This window comes from Symphalangus syndactylus, chromosome 20, assembly GCF_028878055.3.
Source record: "Symphalangus syndactylus isolate Jambi chromosome 20, NHGRI_mSymSyn1-v2.1_pri, whole genome shotgun sequence".
Classification (NCBI taxonomy): Eukaryota; Metazoa; Chordata; class Mammalia; order Primates; family Hylobatidae; genus Symphalangus; species Symphalangus syndactylus.
The window spans coordinates 60157185-60177364 of NC_072442.2; the positions used below are offsets into that span (position 1 = coordinate 60157185).

A 20180-nucleotide genomic window follows, 5' to 3' on the forward strand; every position below is an offset into this window, starting at 1 on the left:
ATTGTTCTCCTGGGAGATGGGCCGGGAGGTTCCTTGAGGAGGGGACTTGACTGAGCAATTAAATAACTTTCAGATCTGCAGGGACCTGCGCTGAGGCCCAAAGGTCATGAGGTCGCCGATGATAAGAGCTTCTTGGACTGTAGCTGGGCAATATCGGAGGCCCAGCATCTCCAAGAGATAAAGAAATCCGAGTTGAGTTTCCCTTCCAGCCGGCTCCAAGCCTCCCAGAGACGCAGGGACTGTCCCATTCCCTTCGTTCACTCCCACTCTTTCCAGCCACCTTGCTCTGCTCTTATCCCCATGCTAGTTTAAGGACGCTGGCCATTTTTTGCACTCTGCAAATCCCTCACCAAACTGAGCAAAGTAGTCTGAGAGAAATCAGTCTTCCTCAAGGAAGGTTCAGGCCTGGGGTCCTCAGACAACCAGGGGCTCCGTGACAATCTGTGACTGCCGAGCAGTCCGGCAACACAGGCCTCTCCAGGTTCGGGTCCCTTGTTTCTCAGGCCCAGCTTGGTGGGAAGCTAAAGGCATGCGGAGGAGGGGAAGGGGAGCGGGTCTGAGTCTTCGGCATGGCGGGGAACTCAGCCCGGCGTGGCAGTGGCAGCGGTGTCAAGTGATCTACAACTGGGCAGTGTAGCTGGGGCTGGGGGCCGCTCCCGGCGTGGGCAACCGCGGAAGCAGCGGTGTCCCCAAGCTAGGCCAGGGCGGATTTCCGTTCGTCGGCCCTGCGTGGGCACATCGGGCGCTGCGGGGCTGTGCCACCCCGCACCCTCTGAGGAACAAAGGGCCTGGCTGCGCGCCGGTACCCAGTCGTTAGGTTAGAAGCGCCTTGGGGTGCCCCTGACCTGCGCTGACCCTGAGAGACCCGCAGCAGCTGGAGAATGTACTGCTCTCGCGAGGTTTCCGAGAACGCGGCGCCGCGCCCGCGTACGCGGTTACCAAGGCAACTGGGCGGAGCCTGAGCGGGCGGGAAGGTGGCGTCCGTCTAGATTTGTCTGCTTGCGTGGAGACTTCAGGAGTCGCTGTCTCTGAACTTCCAGCCTCAGAGACCACCGCCGTTGTCCCCGAGGGCCATGGGCCGGGTTTCAGGGCTCGTGCCCTCTCGCTTCCTGACGCTCCTGGCGCATCTGGTGGTCGTCATCACCTTATTCTGGTCCCGGGTAAGACCCACGGCTGCACTCTGTCCGCCCCCATTCCCATCTCGGAGTGGTCCTAGTCCCACCCTGCCCCCTGCCAGTGTCTTACCCACTTGGGTTTTCTTGTTTCCCGCCGTCCCCAGGCCTGCCTTGCAGCCCGCCCCTTTTTCACTTCTCTTCCTCTCTGCCCTGCTTCCAGGACAGCAACATACAGGCCTGCCTGCCTCTCAGGTTCACCCCCGAGGAGTATGACAAGCAGGACGTTCAGTGAGCTCTTGGGACGGGGTGGCCAGAACGAAGAGGTGGTGGGAGTGGAGGGGTCTTAGAAGAACTCCAAAGGCCTGGGCCAGTCCACTTCCTCTCTGCAGGCTGGTAGCTGCGCTCTCTGTCACCCTGGGTCTCTTTGCAGTGGAGCTGGCCGGTTTCCTCTCAGGAGTCTCCATGTTCAACAGCACCCAGAGCCTCATCTGTATCCTTTCTGCCTGCCCGCCTTTCCCACACGACCCATTTCTATCAGGACTCCCTTCAGCCACCTGACACAATAGTGTCTGCTGTAGCCAGTCCCTCCAGTTCAAAGATCTTCAACCATGAGCTAAATCCTGCTGTTTACTAGGCACTTAAAATCCCCAAATGAGAGTAAAATACAGTTTTTGGCCAGGCACGTTGGTTCACGTCTGTAATCCCAGTACTGTGGGAGGCGCAGGCAGGAGGCAACATAGTGAGGCCCCATGTCTACAAAAATAATAGTAATAATAAAAACCCCACCGTTTCTTTTTACCATGAGGAGGAGGTAGATACAAATCTGTAATTCAGTGTGATAAGCACTGTGCTATAGAAGTGTGTGAAGATAGAAAGCACGGGCAAGGGCGCGATGGCTCACGCCTGTAATCTCAGCACTTTGGGAGGCCAAGGCAGGTGGATCACCTGAGGTCAGGAGTTCGAGACCAGCCTGACCAACATGGTGAAACCCCCGTCTCTACTAAAAATACAAAAATTAGCCTGGCATGGCGGCGCACTCCTGTAATCCCAGCTACTCAGGAGGCTGAGGAAGGAGAATTGCTTGAACCCAGGAGGCAGAGGTTGCAGTGAGCTGAGATCGTGCCACTGCACTCCAGCCTGGGCGACAGAGGAAGACTCCGTCAAAAAACAAACAAAAGATATAAAGCACAGTGGGAATTCAGAAGAGGCAACAGAAGCGAGGCACATGGGTCAGAGTATTGTGGACCAGGAGGACCAGGACACTGGAGGCTGATTCCAGCGCATATCAAGTCGCTGTCAGCACTCCTGTGTGGCATAGCAGAAGGAGAGCCTACTCTTACCTCTCATCTGAAGGATCCAGGCTGGCCCATAGACATGGGGTAGGGTAGCCTGAGGTCCCATCTGTAGTCACTTCTGGTCTCTCCTCACATGACTGTCCTAAAATTCAGAAGTCAGGGCTGCTGACTCTAGCCCTTGCAACATGGTGAGGGAGCAAGGGATGAACCTGAATGCAGATGCCAACCCCACCACTGGCCTTTTCTGCCCCATCACTGTCTGTCGATCCAAAGACTTTCCTTAACTGTGGTGCCTTCCCAAGCCATTGGGGCTCACTGTAGTGCATCCGTGGCCCTGTCCTTCTTCATGTTCGAGCGTTGGGAGTGCACTACGTATTGGTACATTTTTGTCTTCTGCAGGTGTGGTGGCATCCAATATTTGGGGATGAGGGAGGAAGGTTGACCCTAAACCTGAAGGTTTTTCCCCTACCCAGCCCTTTCCTCCATGTGTGAGATACCAGATCCACTCAACATCCTGTAGTCTTTTGAAGTTTCATCCCCTACCCCCCATGCCACCTGCCCTACACTTTCACAGGTGGGGTCTCTGGTTTGGAGATTTGGGTATTTATATTGAAAGGGTTTCTGAATCTACCACTTGCCTTGGTAGTGCCCTTCCAGCTGTCACTGAAATGGCTTTATTCGTCACTGTCTTTGGGCTGAAAAGGAAACCCTTCTGATCACCTTCATGACGGGAACCTAAGGACGAAGGCTACAGGGGCGAGGGCCGCTTCGTATTCCTGGAAGAAGGAAGGCATAGGCTTTGGTTCTCCCCTCGGAAACTGCTTCTGCTGGAGGATATGTGTTGGAATGATTACGTCTTGAATCTGGGATTATCCGCATTGTATTTAGTGTTTTGTAATAAAATATGTTTTGTAGTAAGATTAAGACTTGTATACAGTTTTAGGGGACAATTGAGATGGCTAAACTACTGAAGAAAAAAAAGCAACGCTGTTTTCTAGTCCTGCAGACCGTAAGATACTTGGTATCGCTTCTATTTTGGTTATTACGGTAGGTGCCTGGCGGAAGGGAGTGGGCGGAGATATGTAAATATAAAGTGCGTACAGTTAGAATGTCCAGCACGTAAATGATCGGAGCATTCTGGGAAGGAGTAATTTATTCGTTTTCGGCAGCCGAATGAAAAGAAATATTTTTAAAAATGTGTAAGCAAATATGGCAAAACAAGTGGAAGGACGCTAAGTAATAGCATTGCTCATAGCAACGCGTTATGAACTCACCCTAGCTTATAACGGAATCTTTTTCACGGAGTGCGGAATGTCGGCAGTTCATTTATATCGTCAGGTAGGATAATCCTTACCTGTTCCTCCTTTCGGAGGGCAGATTAAGAATATGATGATTGGAGCTGCATGAAACGTGATTAACGTCTCTGCGTAATCAGGACTTGCAACACCCTGATTGCTCTTGTCTGATTCTTCCTGACGATCAATGTGGTTTGTGTCATGATGACTGTTAGTATTTCGCTAACGTACTTGTTTGTGTTCTGTGGGTAATGGTCTTGGTATTTGTTTTGCAGTCTTTCAAAGTTTATCTGTCCTTTGATAGTATCATTTGGCGTTTTCTGGAGTTTAGGGGGTGAGATGATCCAAGTGGACTCGTTATTTTTTGTCTTTTAATAATTTTAATGTTCACTTCTCTGGAAACACTGCACATCGGTAAATATCTGTAGTCTTGTGTACACGGATGGGTGTTCTCAGCATGATACCCATTCAATAGGAACTGTATTTCTTTTTTTTTATTTGAGGCACGGTCTTGGTTTGTCGCCAAGGCTAGAGTGCACGGCGCAGATGTATATACATGGATACATTTGTTTTTGGAGAGTTGGTTGTTAAAAACCTACCAGTACACGCCCAAGAAACTGATCATCACCAATGACTTTTTCCCAAATCCAGAGTCATTTTTCAGACTTGAGCTTGACCTCTCTTCAGCATATAGTATGTTGACTACCCCTCTCTTTTTTTTTTTTTTTTTTTTTTTTTTGAGACAATCTCACTCTGTTGCCCAGGCTAAAGTGCAGTGTGCAGTGGTGGGATCATGGCTGGCTGCAGCCTCGAACTCCCAGGCTCAGATGATCCTCCTGCATCAGCCTCCCAAGTAGCTGGGACTACAGGTGAGCACCACCACACCTGGTTAAGTTTTAAATTTTTCTATAGAGACAGGGTCTCACGTGTTGCCCAGCCTGGTCCCAAACTCCTGGGCTCAAGCGGTCCTCCCCACTAGGCCTCCTAAAGTGCTAGGATTACAGGCATGAACCACCGCGTTTGGCCCACTCCCCTCTCTTGCACTTTTTTCTCCCTTAGTTTTGAAACAATGGTTCACCTAGTTTGCCTATTATACTGTTCTGGTTGTTCCTTCTTACATTCATTCAATAAATACTTACTGAGTACCTGCAGTGTGTCAGTTACTGGGGACATAATAACTGGGTTGTGTCTTCTGCTTGCCCCATAAGTGCTGGTGATCACTACTCCTCGGGTGACTTCATCTATCTCTTGTTTTCAAACATCAACTAGATGCTGCTGGTTTCCAGATCTCAGCTCACTTATGTGAGCCCTAGCCCAGGGCCAGGACTACAGGAACAAGCTCTGCAGCCAGACTGCCTGCCGAGGTCCCAGTGCGTTTTTTTCTCTTTTTGGCCGTGTGATGGGCAGGAGGTCACTTTCCCTCTGCCGCAGTTCCCTCATCCACACTCACACTTTTTTTTTGTTTGTTTTTGAAATGGAGTCTTGCTCTGTCGCCCAGGCTAGAGTGCAGTGGCGCGATCTGCAACCTCCGCCTCCCTGGTTCAAGCGGTTCTCCTGCCTCAGCCTCCCGAGTAGCTGGGATTACAGGTGCTGGCCACTGCTATCTGACAGGGGAGAAGGGTAGCAGAGTGTCAGGGCTGTGGAACTGCTCAGTGCCTTTTCCCTGAGTTGATTTGGGTCTTGGGATTCTCCCATCATAGTGGACATCTGTTTTTGCCAGTTCAGTATCCATCCTTTCTTTCTGGTAATAGCACCACTATTTTCTTTTTTTTTTTGGAGACGGAGTCTCGCTCTGTCGCCAGGCTGGAGCGCAGTGGTGCGATCTCGACTCACTGCAACCTCCGCCTCCCGTGTTCAAGCGATTCCCCTGCCTTAGCCTCCCAAGTAGCTGGGACTACAGACATATGCTGCCACGCCTGGCTCATCTCCCCTCCCCTGCCCTCCCCTCCCCTCCCCTCTTTTTTTTTTGAGAAGGAGTCTCCCTCTTTGGCCCTGGCTGGAGTGCAATGGCGCGATCTCAGCTCGCTGCAACTTCCGCGTCCCAGATTCAAGTGATTATCCTGCCTCAGCCTCCCAAGTAGCTGGGATTACAGGTGCGTGCCACCACACCTGGCTAATTTTTGTATTTGTAGAAGAGACGGGTGGGGGAGGGAGGTTCACCATGTTGGCCAGGCTGGTCTCGAACTCCTGACCTCAGGTGATCTGCCCACCTCAGTCTCCCAAAGTGCTGGGATTACAGAAGTGAGCCACCGTGCTTAGCCCTATTATTATTATTTTTGAGACAGGGTCTTGCCCTGTGGCTCAGGCTGGAGTGCAGTGGCATGATCATAGCTCACTGCAGCCTCAACTGCCCCAGGCTCAAGCGATCCTCCCACCTCAGCCTCCCTAGTAGCTGGGATTACAAGCACCCACTGCCACTACCGGCTAATTTTGATGGCTTTTTTTGTTTTGTTTTGCTTTGAGGCAGACTCTTACTCTGTCACCCAGGTTGGAGTGCAGTGTTGCCTTCACAGCTCACTGCAGCCTTGACCTTCTGGGCTCAAACAATCCTCCCACCTCTGCCTCCAGAGTAGCTGCGACCACAAGCCGGTAAAAACACACCCAGCTAATTTTTTAACTTTTTTGTAGTGACGGGTTCTCGCTTTGTTGCCCAGGCTGGTCTCGAAGTCTCAAAATATGGTAATAAAACACTGAAGGCATAAATGAAAACACTCACACACTTAAATATATATTAGAATGTTAAAACTATGCATAGTAAAAAAAATCATAAGCAAAAGTTAAAGAATAGATGATAATCTAGGGGGAATATTTTCAATTCATATTGCAGAGAAAGGACTAATTTTGACATATATAAATCTACAAATTTACAAGATAAATACCAACAACCCAATAAAACTACAAAACATTTCTACAGAAATTTCACTGGTAAGGAAATACAAAAAACTCTCAACTATATGAAAAGATACCTAACCTCATTCATCAATGAGAAATGCAGATCATGTTTCAACTTAGCATATTTGTAATCACCAAAAAGTTTCATAGAGTGTTGGAGGGGGTGTGGGCAAACAGGCCTTGCCTATTCGTTGGTGAGAGTAAAAGCTGGTAACACATCTACAGAGAGCAATTTAGCAATTCCCATGAAAATCAAAATCACAAACACCTATTCCTTTGACCTAGGATTTATTTTTGTTATTTTTATTGTTTTTGAGACAGGGTCTCACTCTGTTGCCCAGGTTGGAGTACAGTGACATGATCATGGCTCACTGAAGCCTTGGAAATCCTAGGCTAAAGTGAGCCTCCCACCGCAGCCTCCCAAGCAGCTGGGAATACAGGTGTGAGCCACCACACCTGACTAGTATTTTCATGTCTAAGAATTAGCCCTACATGTTTGCACACAGGTGAAAGGGGAATGTGTAGGATGTTTTTTGCAGCTTTGCTTGTATTGGCAAAAGGCTAGAAACAACCTAAATGTCTGTCAGTAGGGGATTGGTTACATTCTGATACATCCATACTGTAGAATACTATGCCACCAGAAAAAAGTGAATTTTATGCAGTATAATGGTACAGTGTACAAGATACATTAAGTGACAAAAGCAAAGTGCAGAAAAATGCATGTAGTTTGCTTCCATTGGTGTAAAAAAGGGGAAAACTACAAACATGATTGCTTACATATGCATGGACCATCTCTGAAAGGAGGTGCAGGCAACTGGGAGTATTGGCTGTTGTGAGAAAGCAGATTGAGTGGCTGGGATACAGGGTGGGGGAGAAACTTTCTCCATATGCTCTTTTGAACTTTTGAAATTTTGAACATAAATTGTGTGTGTGTGTGTGTGTGTGTGTGTGTGTGCATGTGTGTGTGTTTAATATACAAGGTTGAGTGCAGTGGCTCACACTTGTAATCCCAGAACTTTGGGAAGCCAAGGCAGGAGGACTGTTTGAGCCCAGGAGTGTGAGACCAGCCTAGGCAAAATAATGAGACCCCCATCTCTACAAAAAATTTTAAAAATTAGCTGGATGTGGATGTGGTGGTCTCCGCCTGTGGTCCCAGCTACTTGGGAGGCTAAGGTGGGAGGATCACTTGAGCCCAGGAGTTCGAGGCTGCAGTGAGCTTTGATTGTGCCACTGTACTCCCTCCTGGGTGACAGAGTGAGACCATGTCTCTGAAAAAACAAATAAAAATTAAAAAACTATAACATTTTTGGGGCCGGGCATGGTAGCTCACACTTGTAATCCCAGCACTTTGGGGGGCCAAGGCCGGAGGATCACTTGAGGCCAGAAGTTTGAGACCCGCCTGGAAAACATGGTGAGACCCCCATCTCTATAAAATAGATATAAATATATATAAAACCGTAACATTTTAAACAAATGTGAGCCTGCAGCTGCTTATGTTGCCTGTGTGGAAATGAAGCTATGCCAGAGGCAAGCATAGCTGAAGAACAGAGAGACAGATCCCCAATGGCATCTTTTGAGGACCTGGATCCTGCCGTTTCTAGCTGTGTTCTAGTTATAAGATTCTTCTTTTTTGGTTTAATCTGTTTGAGGAGGGTTGGCAAGTGTCTTGGTCCTTAAGTCCATCACAGCAAAGATCATGCTGTTTTAACAATCTCTTTTTGTGTTTATTATTGTAGATTTCTGATACCAGCACAATGCCTGGCATTGTAGAATGAAAGAGCCCTCACTTAACAAATGAGAAAAATGAGGCCCCAGGAGAAAGGCATTTGCTCCAGGACACCATGCAGAGTGGGAAAGCTGGGACTAGAACCCAAGTCTCCTGGCTGTTAGGCCAAATCAGTTGACTCAGTTCAACAAATGTTTATTGAACACCTACTACCTGCCAGGCTCTGGGTTTGGCATGTAATACGGAAGGTATAAGATGTCATCCAGGCGCAGTGGCTCACGTCTGTAATCCTGGCACTTTGGGAGACCGAGGCAGGTGGATCACCTGAGGTCAGGAGTTCGAGACCAGCCTGCCCAACATGGTGAAACCCTGTCTCTACTAAAAATACAAAAATCAGCCAGGCTTAATGGCAGGCGCCTGTAATCCCAGCTACTCAGGAGGCTGAGGCAGGAGAATTGTTTGAACCCGGGAGGTGGAAGATGGCACCACTGCACTCCAGCCTGGGGGACAGAGTGAGACTCCGTCTCAAAAATAAATAAATAAAAAGGAAGATGTGGGTTCTTGACAACCTCTCTATTTGGAGGAGAATTCCTCCCCCTTTCAAAGCAAGAGGAGCTTGTTAAACCCCGTGAATCTCTAATGAATGGAGGGTTGGAGAGTGAGGGACTGGAACCAGGAGTCCTTTCAGGCACCCAATCCCAGGAGACTCTGATCTGCCTATGTCTTCTCCCACCCATATAGGGCTCTGGCATGTGGCACCCCCACCACCCACACTGCCCTGCTTCCCAGTGACCAGGGGCCTGGGCCTGCTCTGCTGGCTGGTTCCCTGGTCAAACCAGTAACAAGTGATCAGTGCTTCACCAGTCCAACTAGGACTGTCCTTAGAGAATACTGAGCATGTAGGTCCTGCCCAAACCCATCCTTCCCATTAGCAGTCTATCTGCCTGCTATGCACTCACCATAGTTTATTATTCATTTGCCTGCCTTGTTCCTGGCACTGTGCTTAGTACTTGTTCAGAGAGAACTTCACATATTAAAAAGATACCACTTTATGTGTTTACATTATGCTTTAATACAAAAAGAGACACATTCTTGACCGGGTGCATTGGCTCACGCCTGTAATCCCAACACTTCGGGAGGCCAAGGTCGGCAGATCACCTGAAGTCAGGGGTTTGAGACCAGCCTGGCCAACATGGCGTAACCCTGTCTCTACTAAAAACAGAAAAATTAGCAGAGGTTGCAGTGAGCCAAGCTTGTGCCACTGCACTCCAGCTTGGGTGACAGAGGGAGACTGCCTCAAAAAAAATAATTAAAAAGGCCAGGTGCGGTGGCTCACACCTGTAATCCCAGAACTTCGGGAGGCCAAGGTGGGAAGATCACTTGAAGTCAGGAGTTTGAGACCAGCCTGGCCAACATGGCACAACCCTGTCTCTACTAAAAATAGAAAAATTAGCCAGGCATGGTGGCAGACGCCTGTAATCCCAGGGACTCGGGAGGCTGAGGCAGGAGAATCTTTTGAACCCACGAGGCAGAGGTTGCAGTGAGCTGAGATCGCGCCACTGCACTGCAGCCTGGCGAAGGAGTGAGACTTCGTCTCAAAAATAAGTAAAAATAAAAACAAATTGAGCATATGTGGCAATCCATGCCAACTGTCTGGCACACAGTGGGTCCCTGGAGTGTCCCCTCCTTCCAGGAGCCCAGAGCTGGACAGGCAGCTCTGAGAACCTTCTGGCCTGGGGGTTCACCAGACATCACAGCTCATTGCAATGGTGGAGGGCTGACCTTTCTATTACTCATTAGAAGGCCTTTACTTCACAAGCTGCACTGAGGGACACACAGGCCTCTGAAATTAATTGTAAGTTCAGTCAGGTTTGATTCATGTGGATGAAGCAAGTTCATGAGTCAGTGTGGGAATGACCCAGCTCCTTTCTTTTTTTTTTTTTTTTTTTTTTTGAGACGGAGTCTCGCTCTGTCGCCCAGGCTAGAGTGCAATGGCGCAATCTCGGCTCACTGCAAGCTCCGCCTCCCGGGTTCACGCCATTCTCCTGCCTCAGCCTCTCCGAGTAGCTGGGACTACAGGCGCCCGCCACCGCGCCCGGCTAATTTTTTTGTATTTTTAGTAGAGACGGGGTTTCACCGTGGTCTCGATCTCCTGACCTCGTGATCCGCCCGCCTCGGCCTCCCAAAGTGCTGGGATTACAAGCGTGAGCCACCGCGCCCGGCAGCTCCTTTCTTTCTTTTCTTTTTTTTTTTTTTTTTTTGAGACGGAGTCTCTCTGTAGCCCAGGCCGTAGTGCAGTGGCACGATCTCGGCTCACTGCAAGCTCCACCTCCTGGGTTCACGCCATTCTCCTGCCTCAGCCTCCCGAGTAGCTGGGACTGCAGGCGCCCGCCACCACGCCCGGCTAATTTTTTTTTTTTTTTTTCTTTTTGAGACGGAGTCTCGCTCTGTCGCCCAGGCTGGAGTGCAGTGGCGTGATTTCGGCTCACTGCAAGCTCCGCCTCCCGGGTTCACGGCATTCTCCTGCCTCAGCTTCCGGAATAGCTGGGACTACAGGCGCCCGCCACCACGCCCGGCTAATTTTTTTGTATTTTTAGTAGAGACGGGGTTTCACCGTGTTAGCCAGGATGGTCTCGATCTCCTGACCTCGTGATCCGCCCGCCTTGGCCTCCCAAAGTGCTGGGATTACAGGCATGAGCCACTGTGCCCGGCCGACCCAGCCTCCTTTCATCCCAACTTCTAAACCAGTAATTGTCTGAAGAGAAAAAAAAAAAAAATTACAAAATAAGGCCGGGCGTGGTAGCTCACGCCTGTAATCTCAGCACTTTGGGAGGCCAAGGTGGCTGGATCACCTAAGGTCAGGAGTTCAAGACCAGCCTGGCCAACATGGTGAAATCCCATCTCTACTAAAAGTAGGAAACAATTAGCAGGGCATGGTGGTGCACTCCTGTAATCCCAGCTACTTGGGAGTCTGAGGCAGGAGAATCACTTGAACCCAGGAGGTGGAGGTTGCAGTGAGCCGAGATCGCGTCATTGCACTCCAGCCTGGGCAACAAGAGCGAAACTCCGTCTCAAATATAAATAAATAAATAAATAATAAACAAAAATAAAAGAAAGCATTTATGAAAGTGTGGTCTCAGGCCGGGCGCGGTGGCTCACGCTTGTAATCCCAGCACTTTGGGAGGCCGAGGCGGGCGGATCACAAGGTCAGGAGATCGAGACCACGGTGAAACCCCGTCTCTACTAAAAATACAAAAAATTAGCCGGGCATGGTGGCGGGCGCCTGTAGTCCCAGCTACTCGGAGAGGCTGAGGCAGGAGAATGGCGTGAACCCAGGAGGCGGAGCTTGCAGTGAGCCGAGATCGCGCCACTGCACTCCAGCCTGGGTGACAGAGCGAGACTCCGTCTCAAAAAAAAAAAAATAAGAAAGTGTGGTCTCAGCCAGGTGTGGTGGCTCACGCCTGTAATCTCAGCACTTTGGGAGGCCGAAGCGGGCGGATCACGAGGTCAGGAGATCGAGACCATCCTCGCTAACACGGTGAAACCCCGTCTCTACTAAAAATACAAAAAATTAGCTGGGCGTGGTGGTGGGCACCTGTAGTCCCAGCTACTTGGGAGGCTGAGGCAGGAGAATGGCGTGAACCTGGGAGACGGAGCTTGCGGTGAGCTGAGATTGAGCCACTGCATTCCCAGCCTGGGCGATAGAGAAAGTCTCCATCTCAAAAAAAGAAAAAAAAAAAAAAAAAAGAAAGTGTGGTCTCTGTTGCCTACATCACAATCACCTTGAGCCCCTACATCCTTTGAATGAGTCTTGGGGGTGTGCCCTAGAAATTCATCGGCCAATTCCCGCAGCCGGTACATGTAGAAGCCAAATGTGAGTTATGCAAATACATTATTTTTCTATCGTTCAACTTACCTCTATTTGGGTCTCCATTCTACCTGCCTGCAGAAAACATTGTCTCAGTCACTTCCAGGTGAACTCTGTCATCCCACTCCTTCTCCCACCTCCACCATTGATCTAAATTTGGGGAGTTCCTCTGAGCCACAGCCTGGGTGGGGTGGGGTGGGAAGGGGCTGCTGGATGAGAGTCCTCTTTCTGAGATGAATCCTCCTGGGCCCTTCATCTCCGTGGGTCACACATGCCCTCATTTCTACTCTGCTGCTGCCGCCCCCACGATCCAATAGCAATAGCACGACCCCTGGCCTTGACAGTGTATCTGGGGCTCTGTCCCTTCCACATCACCCTCAAACCAGCATCAAATGTCTTGCCTGGCTCTGCACTAGGCTCTCCCCAGTTAGTGCAGGGTGTCCAACTGGGGGCGGAAGGGCTTCCTGTGCCTGCCTCTTCCAATCCTCCCTGTCTTATTCATACCCTGATAGACACTGAGGGTTTTGAACTTAAAAGGCTGGAATTTGGCATCTTTGTTCTCTGACTAGAAAGCAGAATCATCTCAAGACCAAAAAGCAGGAGCCAGCATCTCATACCATGATCTGAGACCCCCATGAAAGCTGCTCTTTTCTTTCTCATCACATAGGCTGAGCCACCCGGGACTGTCAGTGCATAAGGACCAGGGACGCGGCTGCTCCTCTGAGGGGGAGGAAGCCAAGAGTATCTTCTCTTAGATTGGGCTGAGTTCCCACACCCAGCACACACATTCCCTGCTCACTCACCTCCCCCAGACAGCTGGGAAATGACACCTCTGGTGACAGAGCCAGTCTCCGGGCTTCTGTGGGGAGGGGGTGGGGCACTGCAGTGGGGGAGGATCTCACACCCAGAGGCCCTGGGAAGCCAGGGTGGGGGAGGGATGAAGCTGGTTCCTGTTTGTCTTAGAGATCAAGGCCATCAGCCTCCCTGCACCTTCCAGGGATGTAGTAAGCACCCCCACCCCAGGGCCAAAGGGCCTCGCCTAAAATGCCCCCTGCACTCCACCAGAGCGACAGCTCCCCTGGTCCCATCTTCTCTGACAAGCTAGGTGGGAGTGTATACAGCTACTGGGTGTGCTTAGAGGGCCTAATGGAGACCAGCCAGGGATAATCTCCTTCTATGTTATCCACATCAAGCCATTTAACAAATATGGATTTAGTACCTACATATGCAATATATTTGGGGTCCAGAGAGAGGATGGCAACTGTCCAAGGTCACACCTGTGAGGCGAATACGCAGGTAAAGCAGTACCTTGTAACCTGTGCCCACTGTGCCTACTACTAAAGAAAAAAAAATGAGAGAAAAAGAAAAAAAGGCTTTTTTTTTTTTTTTTTTTTTGGCCCAGGCCTTGTGCCTTGGACCAAAGCCTCAGCCCTTTCCTGCAGTCGGGGTCGCTGACCCAAGCCTGGGGCAAAGCTAGGTCTTGGCCAGTAAGCAGCCACCACGTGAAGCAGCCCCTGCCCCCATCACCCCCGGCAGCCTTGTGCCCTCCTCTTCGGGGTCCTCAGCTCACCCCACCTCAGTCGGGCCTGCTCCAGCTGTTAAGTACCCCTGAATCTTAATCGTGAAACGGGGCAGCCCCCTCCCCACACCCTGTAGACACTCCCCCGTCCTTCGCCCCCTGGACTTGTTTGGGCGGGAAGAGCCTGCCTCATCTTGTCTTCCTACCCTCCTACCCAGTGGCCAGGGACCCTAGGCTTCCTCTGAGACATCCACCAGCGGTGATGGGTTGGGACCAACCTCCCCCACTCCTCTCCACCCTAGCAGCAGGGTCCCCGCTCTCGATATTGCCCCAGCACCTGTACTGGCCCTCTCTGATTTCCCAACTCCAGCCCATTCCAAGTGCTGAAGGCGGGTCGCTAGGTGCTGGGACCTGGGCGCGGGGCAAGACCTTGGGCTGTGTGGGGTGCAGGCTGGTTTACTGGGTTCACGATTGAGGGAGTGGTCTGGGGGTTAGGTGTGGGGCCAGGCTGCGGTGTGCCCTAAGGGGCAGGTGGCAGGCGGTTTGGGGGCGGCTGTGGTCAGACAGGGTGGGGTGGCAGTGGGTTTGGGGAAGCCGCAGCAGCCCGCTTTGGGGTCCCGCGAGTGCCGAGGGAGCTGCCGGGGCATGGTGGCGCCGGGCCCCTGGCCCTGCCGGGCAAGACCCCGGCCCCGCAGCGCCCCGCCCCCGCGGCCCCGCTCCCGACGCGTCGCCCGCGGCGCCCCGCCCCCGCCCGCAATGCCCGGATGCGGGTGACGCGCGGCCGCCATCTTTCCGTCCCGAGCAGCCAGCGCCAGTCGGAGCCAGCGCGAGCCGCCGCCGCCATCACTGCCGCTGCCAAGTCCTCCGCCCGCTGCCCCCGCCATGTGAGTCGGCCGCCCGCCACCCTCACCGCGCTTCCCTGCGCCGGCCGCCGCCCTTGGCAGCCAGCCGTGGGGAGTGCCCGGGGTCTCTCCCGCGTTCCCCGCGCCCCGGGGCCAGGCCCAAGCCGGTGACTGCGCGCGGGCGGCCGAGGAGCCCCGCGTCCCGGGCTGGCCGGCTCGGGCGATGGCCACGGGAAGGAGCGGTCCCAGTGTCCTCCTGGCCCGCCCCGCCCCTGTCAACCGCGGCCGCCTGTCTTTTCGGGTCGACCCGGATCGCATCTGTGAGGTCGCCCTCATTTGACAGGCGGGGAAACTGAGGCCGGTGGGGGAGGGGGCCTCACTCAAGGTCACGCAGCTTATCGGCGGCGGGGCTGGACCGAGACCAGGGCTTCCATCGGGTGGCCTTCCTCCCGAAAAGGAGGACTGGAGGGACGAGGATGGACAGGTGGATGGGCGGAGCCCTGGCTGCGGGGCCGGAAGGCTGCAGGCCCAGGGTCTTAATCCGTCCCTGCTCCGCAGGTCTGCTACCGCTGCCACGGCCCCCCCTGCCGCCCCGGCTGGGGAGGGTGGCCCCCCTGCACCCCCTCCAAACCTCACCAGTAACAGGAGACTGCAGCAGACCCAGGCCCAGGTGGATGAGGTGAGTGTGGGGGGAGTTAAAAGCAGTAGGAAGGACCCTGGGGGTTGGCGTATAGGTGTAGGGGCCCATGTTGGTTTGGGAGTGATGATAGTTCACGCCTGTGGGTTTGCGGACAAAGATACCATGCCCCATCCCTGTCTCCCTGTCAGCACGCACTTGGAAGGGCGCTGGGGGTGTTAATCAGCTTTGCTAGCCTGGGGTGTGCCAGCCTGGGCAGGTGTGCTCTGGTGATGGACAGAGTGCCTGAGGCTCCATAGAGGGAGGGTGTTGCTATGACATCTGAGATGTCACCAGCATGCCCCTGATGTGTGCTCCTTGCATGTCCCCAGGTGTGCTAGGCATGTTCTGTGTGTCCTTGGCATGTTAACCTGGCAGCATCAGGGTGCATGTTCCATGTGTGGCATGGTGGGCACATGCTTGAGGATTGCCCTCACTGAGGTGGGCCTTCGCACACCCCCTGCCTCGTGGGCCCTTCTCCCAGGTGGTGGACATCATGAGGGTGAACGTGGACAAGGTCCTGGAGCGGGACCAGAAGCTGTCGGAGCTGGACGACCGTGCAGATGCACTGCAGGCGGGGGCCTCCCAGTTTGAAACAAGTGCAGCCAAGCTCAAGCGCAAATACTGGTGGAAAAACCTCAAGGTAAGGGTGGGGACAGGAAGGAGAACTGGCGGGTGAATGGGGTATCATAGTTTGTCTTACTGATCCTCTCCTCTCTCACCCCTAGATGATGATCATCTTGGGAGTGATTTGCGCCATCATCCTCATCATCATCATAGGTGAGTAGGGTGGGAATGGCCGGGGCCCTTTCCCTGGAGAGGTTTCCCCAATGGATTCTGGGTTTTGAAGGTCATTAACCTAGTTTTTACTCTTCAGCCAAAAACACATATAGCTGCTAATGGCAATTCTGATTCATCTAGAGCCAAAAACTTGGATGTTATTTAGCCTGCATTTTGCCTGGTTCTTGGCAGTTTTGTTAACATTTGGAAATAGGAAAGCTGGTGTATCCATTGAGGACCCTTTGGGCCTAAGAGCCCAGTCTGAGAACCCTGGAATTGAGGAGTGGGAGAAAGGAAAGGACCAGGGGCTTGAGACATGACCAGGAAGCCAACCACCCCATTATTTGAGAGCTTGTGGTCTCAGAGGCTCAGAGGATTAGGGTCTGTGGCTTCAAGGCCATATTATGGAGCGGAAGGGACCTCAGAACCTACCTGCCTAGCCCCTTGCTTTGTAGATGGAAAAACTGAGTCCAAGAGAGGGGTAGGGGTATCAGCCAGCTGGGGAGTGGGGAGGATTGGAGCAGGGCCAGGCCTGACACACTGCTTTCTCTTTCTCTCTTTCTCCCCTCTCCCTCTTCCTCATCTTCTTCCCCTCTCTCCACAGTTTACTTCAGCACTTAAATCCCCGAGGAGTCTGCCCTGCCTAGAGAAGGGCCTCTCCCCCCACCCTCAGCCGTTCCTCCACCTCTCAGCCATATCTTTCAGCCCCCCCTCCCCTGGATCCGTGCGTGTGTGTGTCCGTGTGTGTGTCCCCCTGTAAATAGCCAGCTGTTATTTATACATATATAATATTATATATATTTGGTCTGTTTGTAGTTTTATTACTAGAAGATTTTTCCGGTTGTCCTTAACACCCCTTCCTGAGGTTCCCTTCACCTCCTCTCTCTTGCCTTCCTTCCCTTTCCCTTTCTTCCTGACTAGCCCCAAGTCCCTTCGTTTGCATCTGCTATGCAATAGTCCCTTTCCTTTCCTTCTTCTTCCCTCAGATTTAGCTGATCCTTCCTCCCACCCTGGCCCTCCTTTCCTCCTCCCTCTCCCTGTCATGCTCCCTCTGCCCCGCCCTCAAAACAAAAAACAAAAAGCACCTGTCCAGGCTTCCTTAGATGCATCATCTTTGCATCCATTGGGAGGCTCTGAGACTGGCCCCACTTGGTCCTAAGAATCCCAAGGTCTTTGGGAGCGTCCAGCATGTTAATTAGCGTATCACTACATACTACCATCCCTTTCCATTTCTTTTTGTTCCATGACTCTTCTCTCAACCTGTGTTTCTTTTTTTACTGAGGAGTTAGTCCCCATTAGTTCTTGTATCACATTTTCATTTGCACGACATTACTTGTAGGTGGTGGGGAGCCTGGGCTTTTGGGGAACCAGGCTGCTCTGGCCCCCAGCATTGCCTCCTCCTAGCCCCTCTAGTCCAGTTTGCCTCCCTTACCCTCATTTTCCAAACCTCTTGTACCCTCCTCTCCCTCCCCCAGCTGGTATGTAAGTGTCTTGGAGTTCAGTATGTTATGATGGACCAATAATTCTGCCACTCGGGGTTTCTCCCCACATTCCTGCTCCCCAGTTTTCATGTGGGGTACTCAACTGACATTCCCAGGGGGTTTCCCTCCCATCTGCCTGATCCATCTCCTCCTCCCACCAGGAGAGTTGGGGGTTGGCCACAATTGATCTCTTTTGAGAGGGGTGGCTACCAGTGTGTGTGGTGGGGTCATCACTGCCTTGGGGAGGAGTGGGGCAGGGCAGAGAATCCCCCCAATTCCTGCCTGAAATCTCTGGCCTCACCCCTGCTGGGGGTTGGACTGAAAACCTGCCTCCCCAATTTGGGGGGTGTTGCCCCCATCACTGCCCAGCTCCTCTGACTGCCCCCCTCCTGAATTTAGGGTGGGGGTACTAGTCACTGCCAATGTGTGTATGGGACTTGCTGGAAAACGGGGATGCTCGCCCCTCTCCAGGGCTATTGAGCCCAGAGAGAGCTGTCCTCTCATTGGGTGAAGTGATTGAGGAAGGGTCTGTTGTCTTTTTAAATGGCACAATTTTAAGGGTTTGAGGGTACAGTCCCTTAACCTGCCATGGGAGGGGGCCCCCAAACTTTCTTCCCCCCACACTTGAGGTTTTCTGTGTGGAGGGGGAGCAGGGATATCTAAGCTGTGGTGTGAAAGGGTAGGAGAGATGCTGGGGGTGGGGGTGCTGTGTTCTAGACCCCCCATATTATCCCAGTGTCCCCTGCCCCCCTCTTCCCCCACCCCATGCCCCCAATTCTGTGGCGCATCCAGATTGTGAAAATGTACAATAAATGTGTAATGAGTAACCAGGTGTTGTCTAAAATCTTTTTTATTTTTTCTGTCTTTTTTTTGGTTGGGGGAGAATAAGATCTTTTCTTAACCAATGGGAAGAATATTGGATCGGAAGGTATACCAGGAAGGTCGAGAAGATACATTGGTAATGGACTGGACTTTGCAAGAGGCCCTGACCTTGGGCAGGGCAAAGTGTGATTCTCAAAGTGGCCACAGGGGGGCACTAGGAGTTGGTAATGGGAAGTGTCATAGCCAGCCCCTGTGTCTCTAAGCCCGGTGCGCCCTATGGTCTAGGGTTCCCAGCTTTCGTTTTCCTTTCCTGGGGCATGTTCCTGCTGTTGGACTCCTTTCTACTCTCGATTTAACTTCTAGATGCTCTGCAGTGGCTCCCGTGCAGCAGTAGATGAAGTAGTTGGCCATTTCTGTGAAGCATGTCTTCCCCTCTGTGCCTAACCCAGTGCCAGTGCCCAGACGGGGTTAGTAAATAGTGGTTTAAATAGACTCACAGAGACACAGCTGAGTATGTTGTGGAGCTCCACTACCCCTGTACTCTGTTGTATGACTTGTGACTTTAGACCCCACACTGAACTGTAGGTTCAGGAGGCCCCCACGTGGCATCTTAGTATCCCTGTTCCCAGGTGCTTCAACAGTGAGTGGCCGGCGCGGTGGCTCACGCCAGTAATCCCAGCCCTTTGGGAGGCCGAGGTGGGCGGATCACGAGGTCAGGAGTTCAAGACCAGCCTGGCCAACATAGTGAAAGCACGTCTCTACTGAAAATACACGCAAAAAATTAGCCGGGGATGGTGGCGGGCACCTGTAATCCCAGCTACTCGGGAGGCTGAGGCAGAGAATTGCTTGAACCTGGGAGGTGGAGGTTGCAGTGAGCCGAGATCACTGCACTCCAGCCTGGGTGACAGAACGAGACTGTCTCAAAAAAAAATCCACTTAACACGATGTTGATCAAATGAGAGTATATTTTAGGTAGAGCGTGAGCACTTTGGGAGGCTGAGGCAGGCAGATGACTTGAGGTCAGGAGTTTGAGACCAGCCTTGCAAACATGGTGAAACCTCATCTCTACTAAAAATACAAAAAATTAGGCGTGGTGGCATGTGCCTGTAATCCCAGCTACTTGGGAGGCTGAGGCAGGAGAATCGCCACCGCGCCCGGCCTTTTTTTGTTTGCTTTGAGACAGTCTCGCTCTGTCACCCAGGCTGGAGTGCAGTGGTGCAATTTCGGCTCACGCAACCTCCGCTTTCTGGGTTTAAGCAATCCTCGTGCCTCAGCCTCCTGAGTAGCTGGGATTACAGGTACCCACTACCATGCCCGGCTAATTTTTGTGGGTGTTTTTTTTTTTTTTGAGACGAGTCTTGCTCTGTCGCCCAGGCTGGAGTGCAATGGCGCGATCTCGGTTCACTGCAAGCTCCGCCTCCCGGGTTCACGCCATTCTCCTGCCTCAGCCTCCCGAGTAGCTGGGACTACAGGCGCCCACCACCTCGCCCGGCTAATTTTTTGTATTTTTAGTAGAGACGGGGTTTCACTGTGTTAGCCAAGGATGGTCTTGATCTCCTGACCTCGTGATCCGCCTGCCTCGGCCTCCCAAAGTGCTGGGAATACAGGCGTTAGCCACCGCGCCCAGCCGTGGGTTTTTTTTTTCAGTAGAGACGGTTTTACCATGTTGGCCAGGCTGGTCTCAAACTCCTGGCCTCAAGTGATCCACCCACCTCAGCCTGCCAAAGTGCTGGGGTTACAGGCGTGAGCCACCGTGATTCTTACAATTAGGTACACAGTCATTACCAGAACGTCCAACTTGATTGAAGTCCTACTATATGCTAGGCATTGCTCAGGATTTCGCACTTCCAACTCAAATCCCTTCCAGGT

The 20180-nt window shown here is 52.1% G+C and overlaps 2 protein-coding genes and 1 non-coding gene across 9 annotated transcripts; all 3 read left to right on the forward strand.

Annotated features, from left to right (window-relative positions):
- The first annotated feature begins 937 nt into the window (after positions 1 to 937).
- Positions 938 to 3902, forward strand: TMEM107 (transmembrane protein 107). 7 transcript variants are annotated; one of them, XM_055255993.2, is made up of 5 exons: positions 938 to 1160; positions 1336 to 1403; positions 1487 to 1605; positions 2713 to 2809; positions 3057 to 3902. In XM_055255993.2, the coding sequence occupies exons 1-5, from the start codon at positions 1074 to 1076 to the stop codon at positions 3124 to 3126; spliced, it is 441 nt and encodes a 146-aa protein (XP_055111968.1). In that variant the 5' UTR covers positions 938 to 1073; the 3' UTR covers positions 3127 to 3902. The 7 variants fall into 7 exon arrangements, with proteins under 7 accessions (XP_055111968.1, XP_055111969.1, XP_055111972.1 ...); XM_055255994.2 differs by having other exon boundaries at positions 942 to 1160; positions 1505 to 1605; XM_055255997.2 differs by having other exon boundaries at positions 964 to 1160; positions 3114 to 3902.
- On the forward strand, positions 3742 to 3877 carry LOC129470830 (U8 small nucleolar RNA). The gene has a single exon (XR_008653352.2). It is a non-coding gene; the product is annotated as a U8 small nucleolar RNA (small nucleolar RNA).
- A 10556-nt stretch (positions 3903 to 14458) lies between the features above and the next one.
- On the forward strand, positions 14459 to 18316 carry VAMP2 (vesicle associated membrane protein 2). Its single transcript, XM_055256000.2, has 5 exons — positions 14459 to 14594; positions 15111 to 15231; positions 15713 to 15871; positions 15957 to 16008; positions 16613 to 18316. Coding segments are annotated over exons 1-5 (351 nt in total). The 5' UTR covers positions 14459 to 14592; the 3' UTR covers positions 16630 to 18316.
- Positions 18317 to 20180: the final 1864 nt, after the last annotated feature.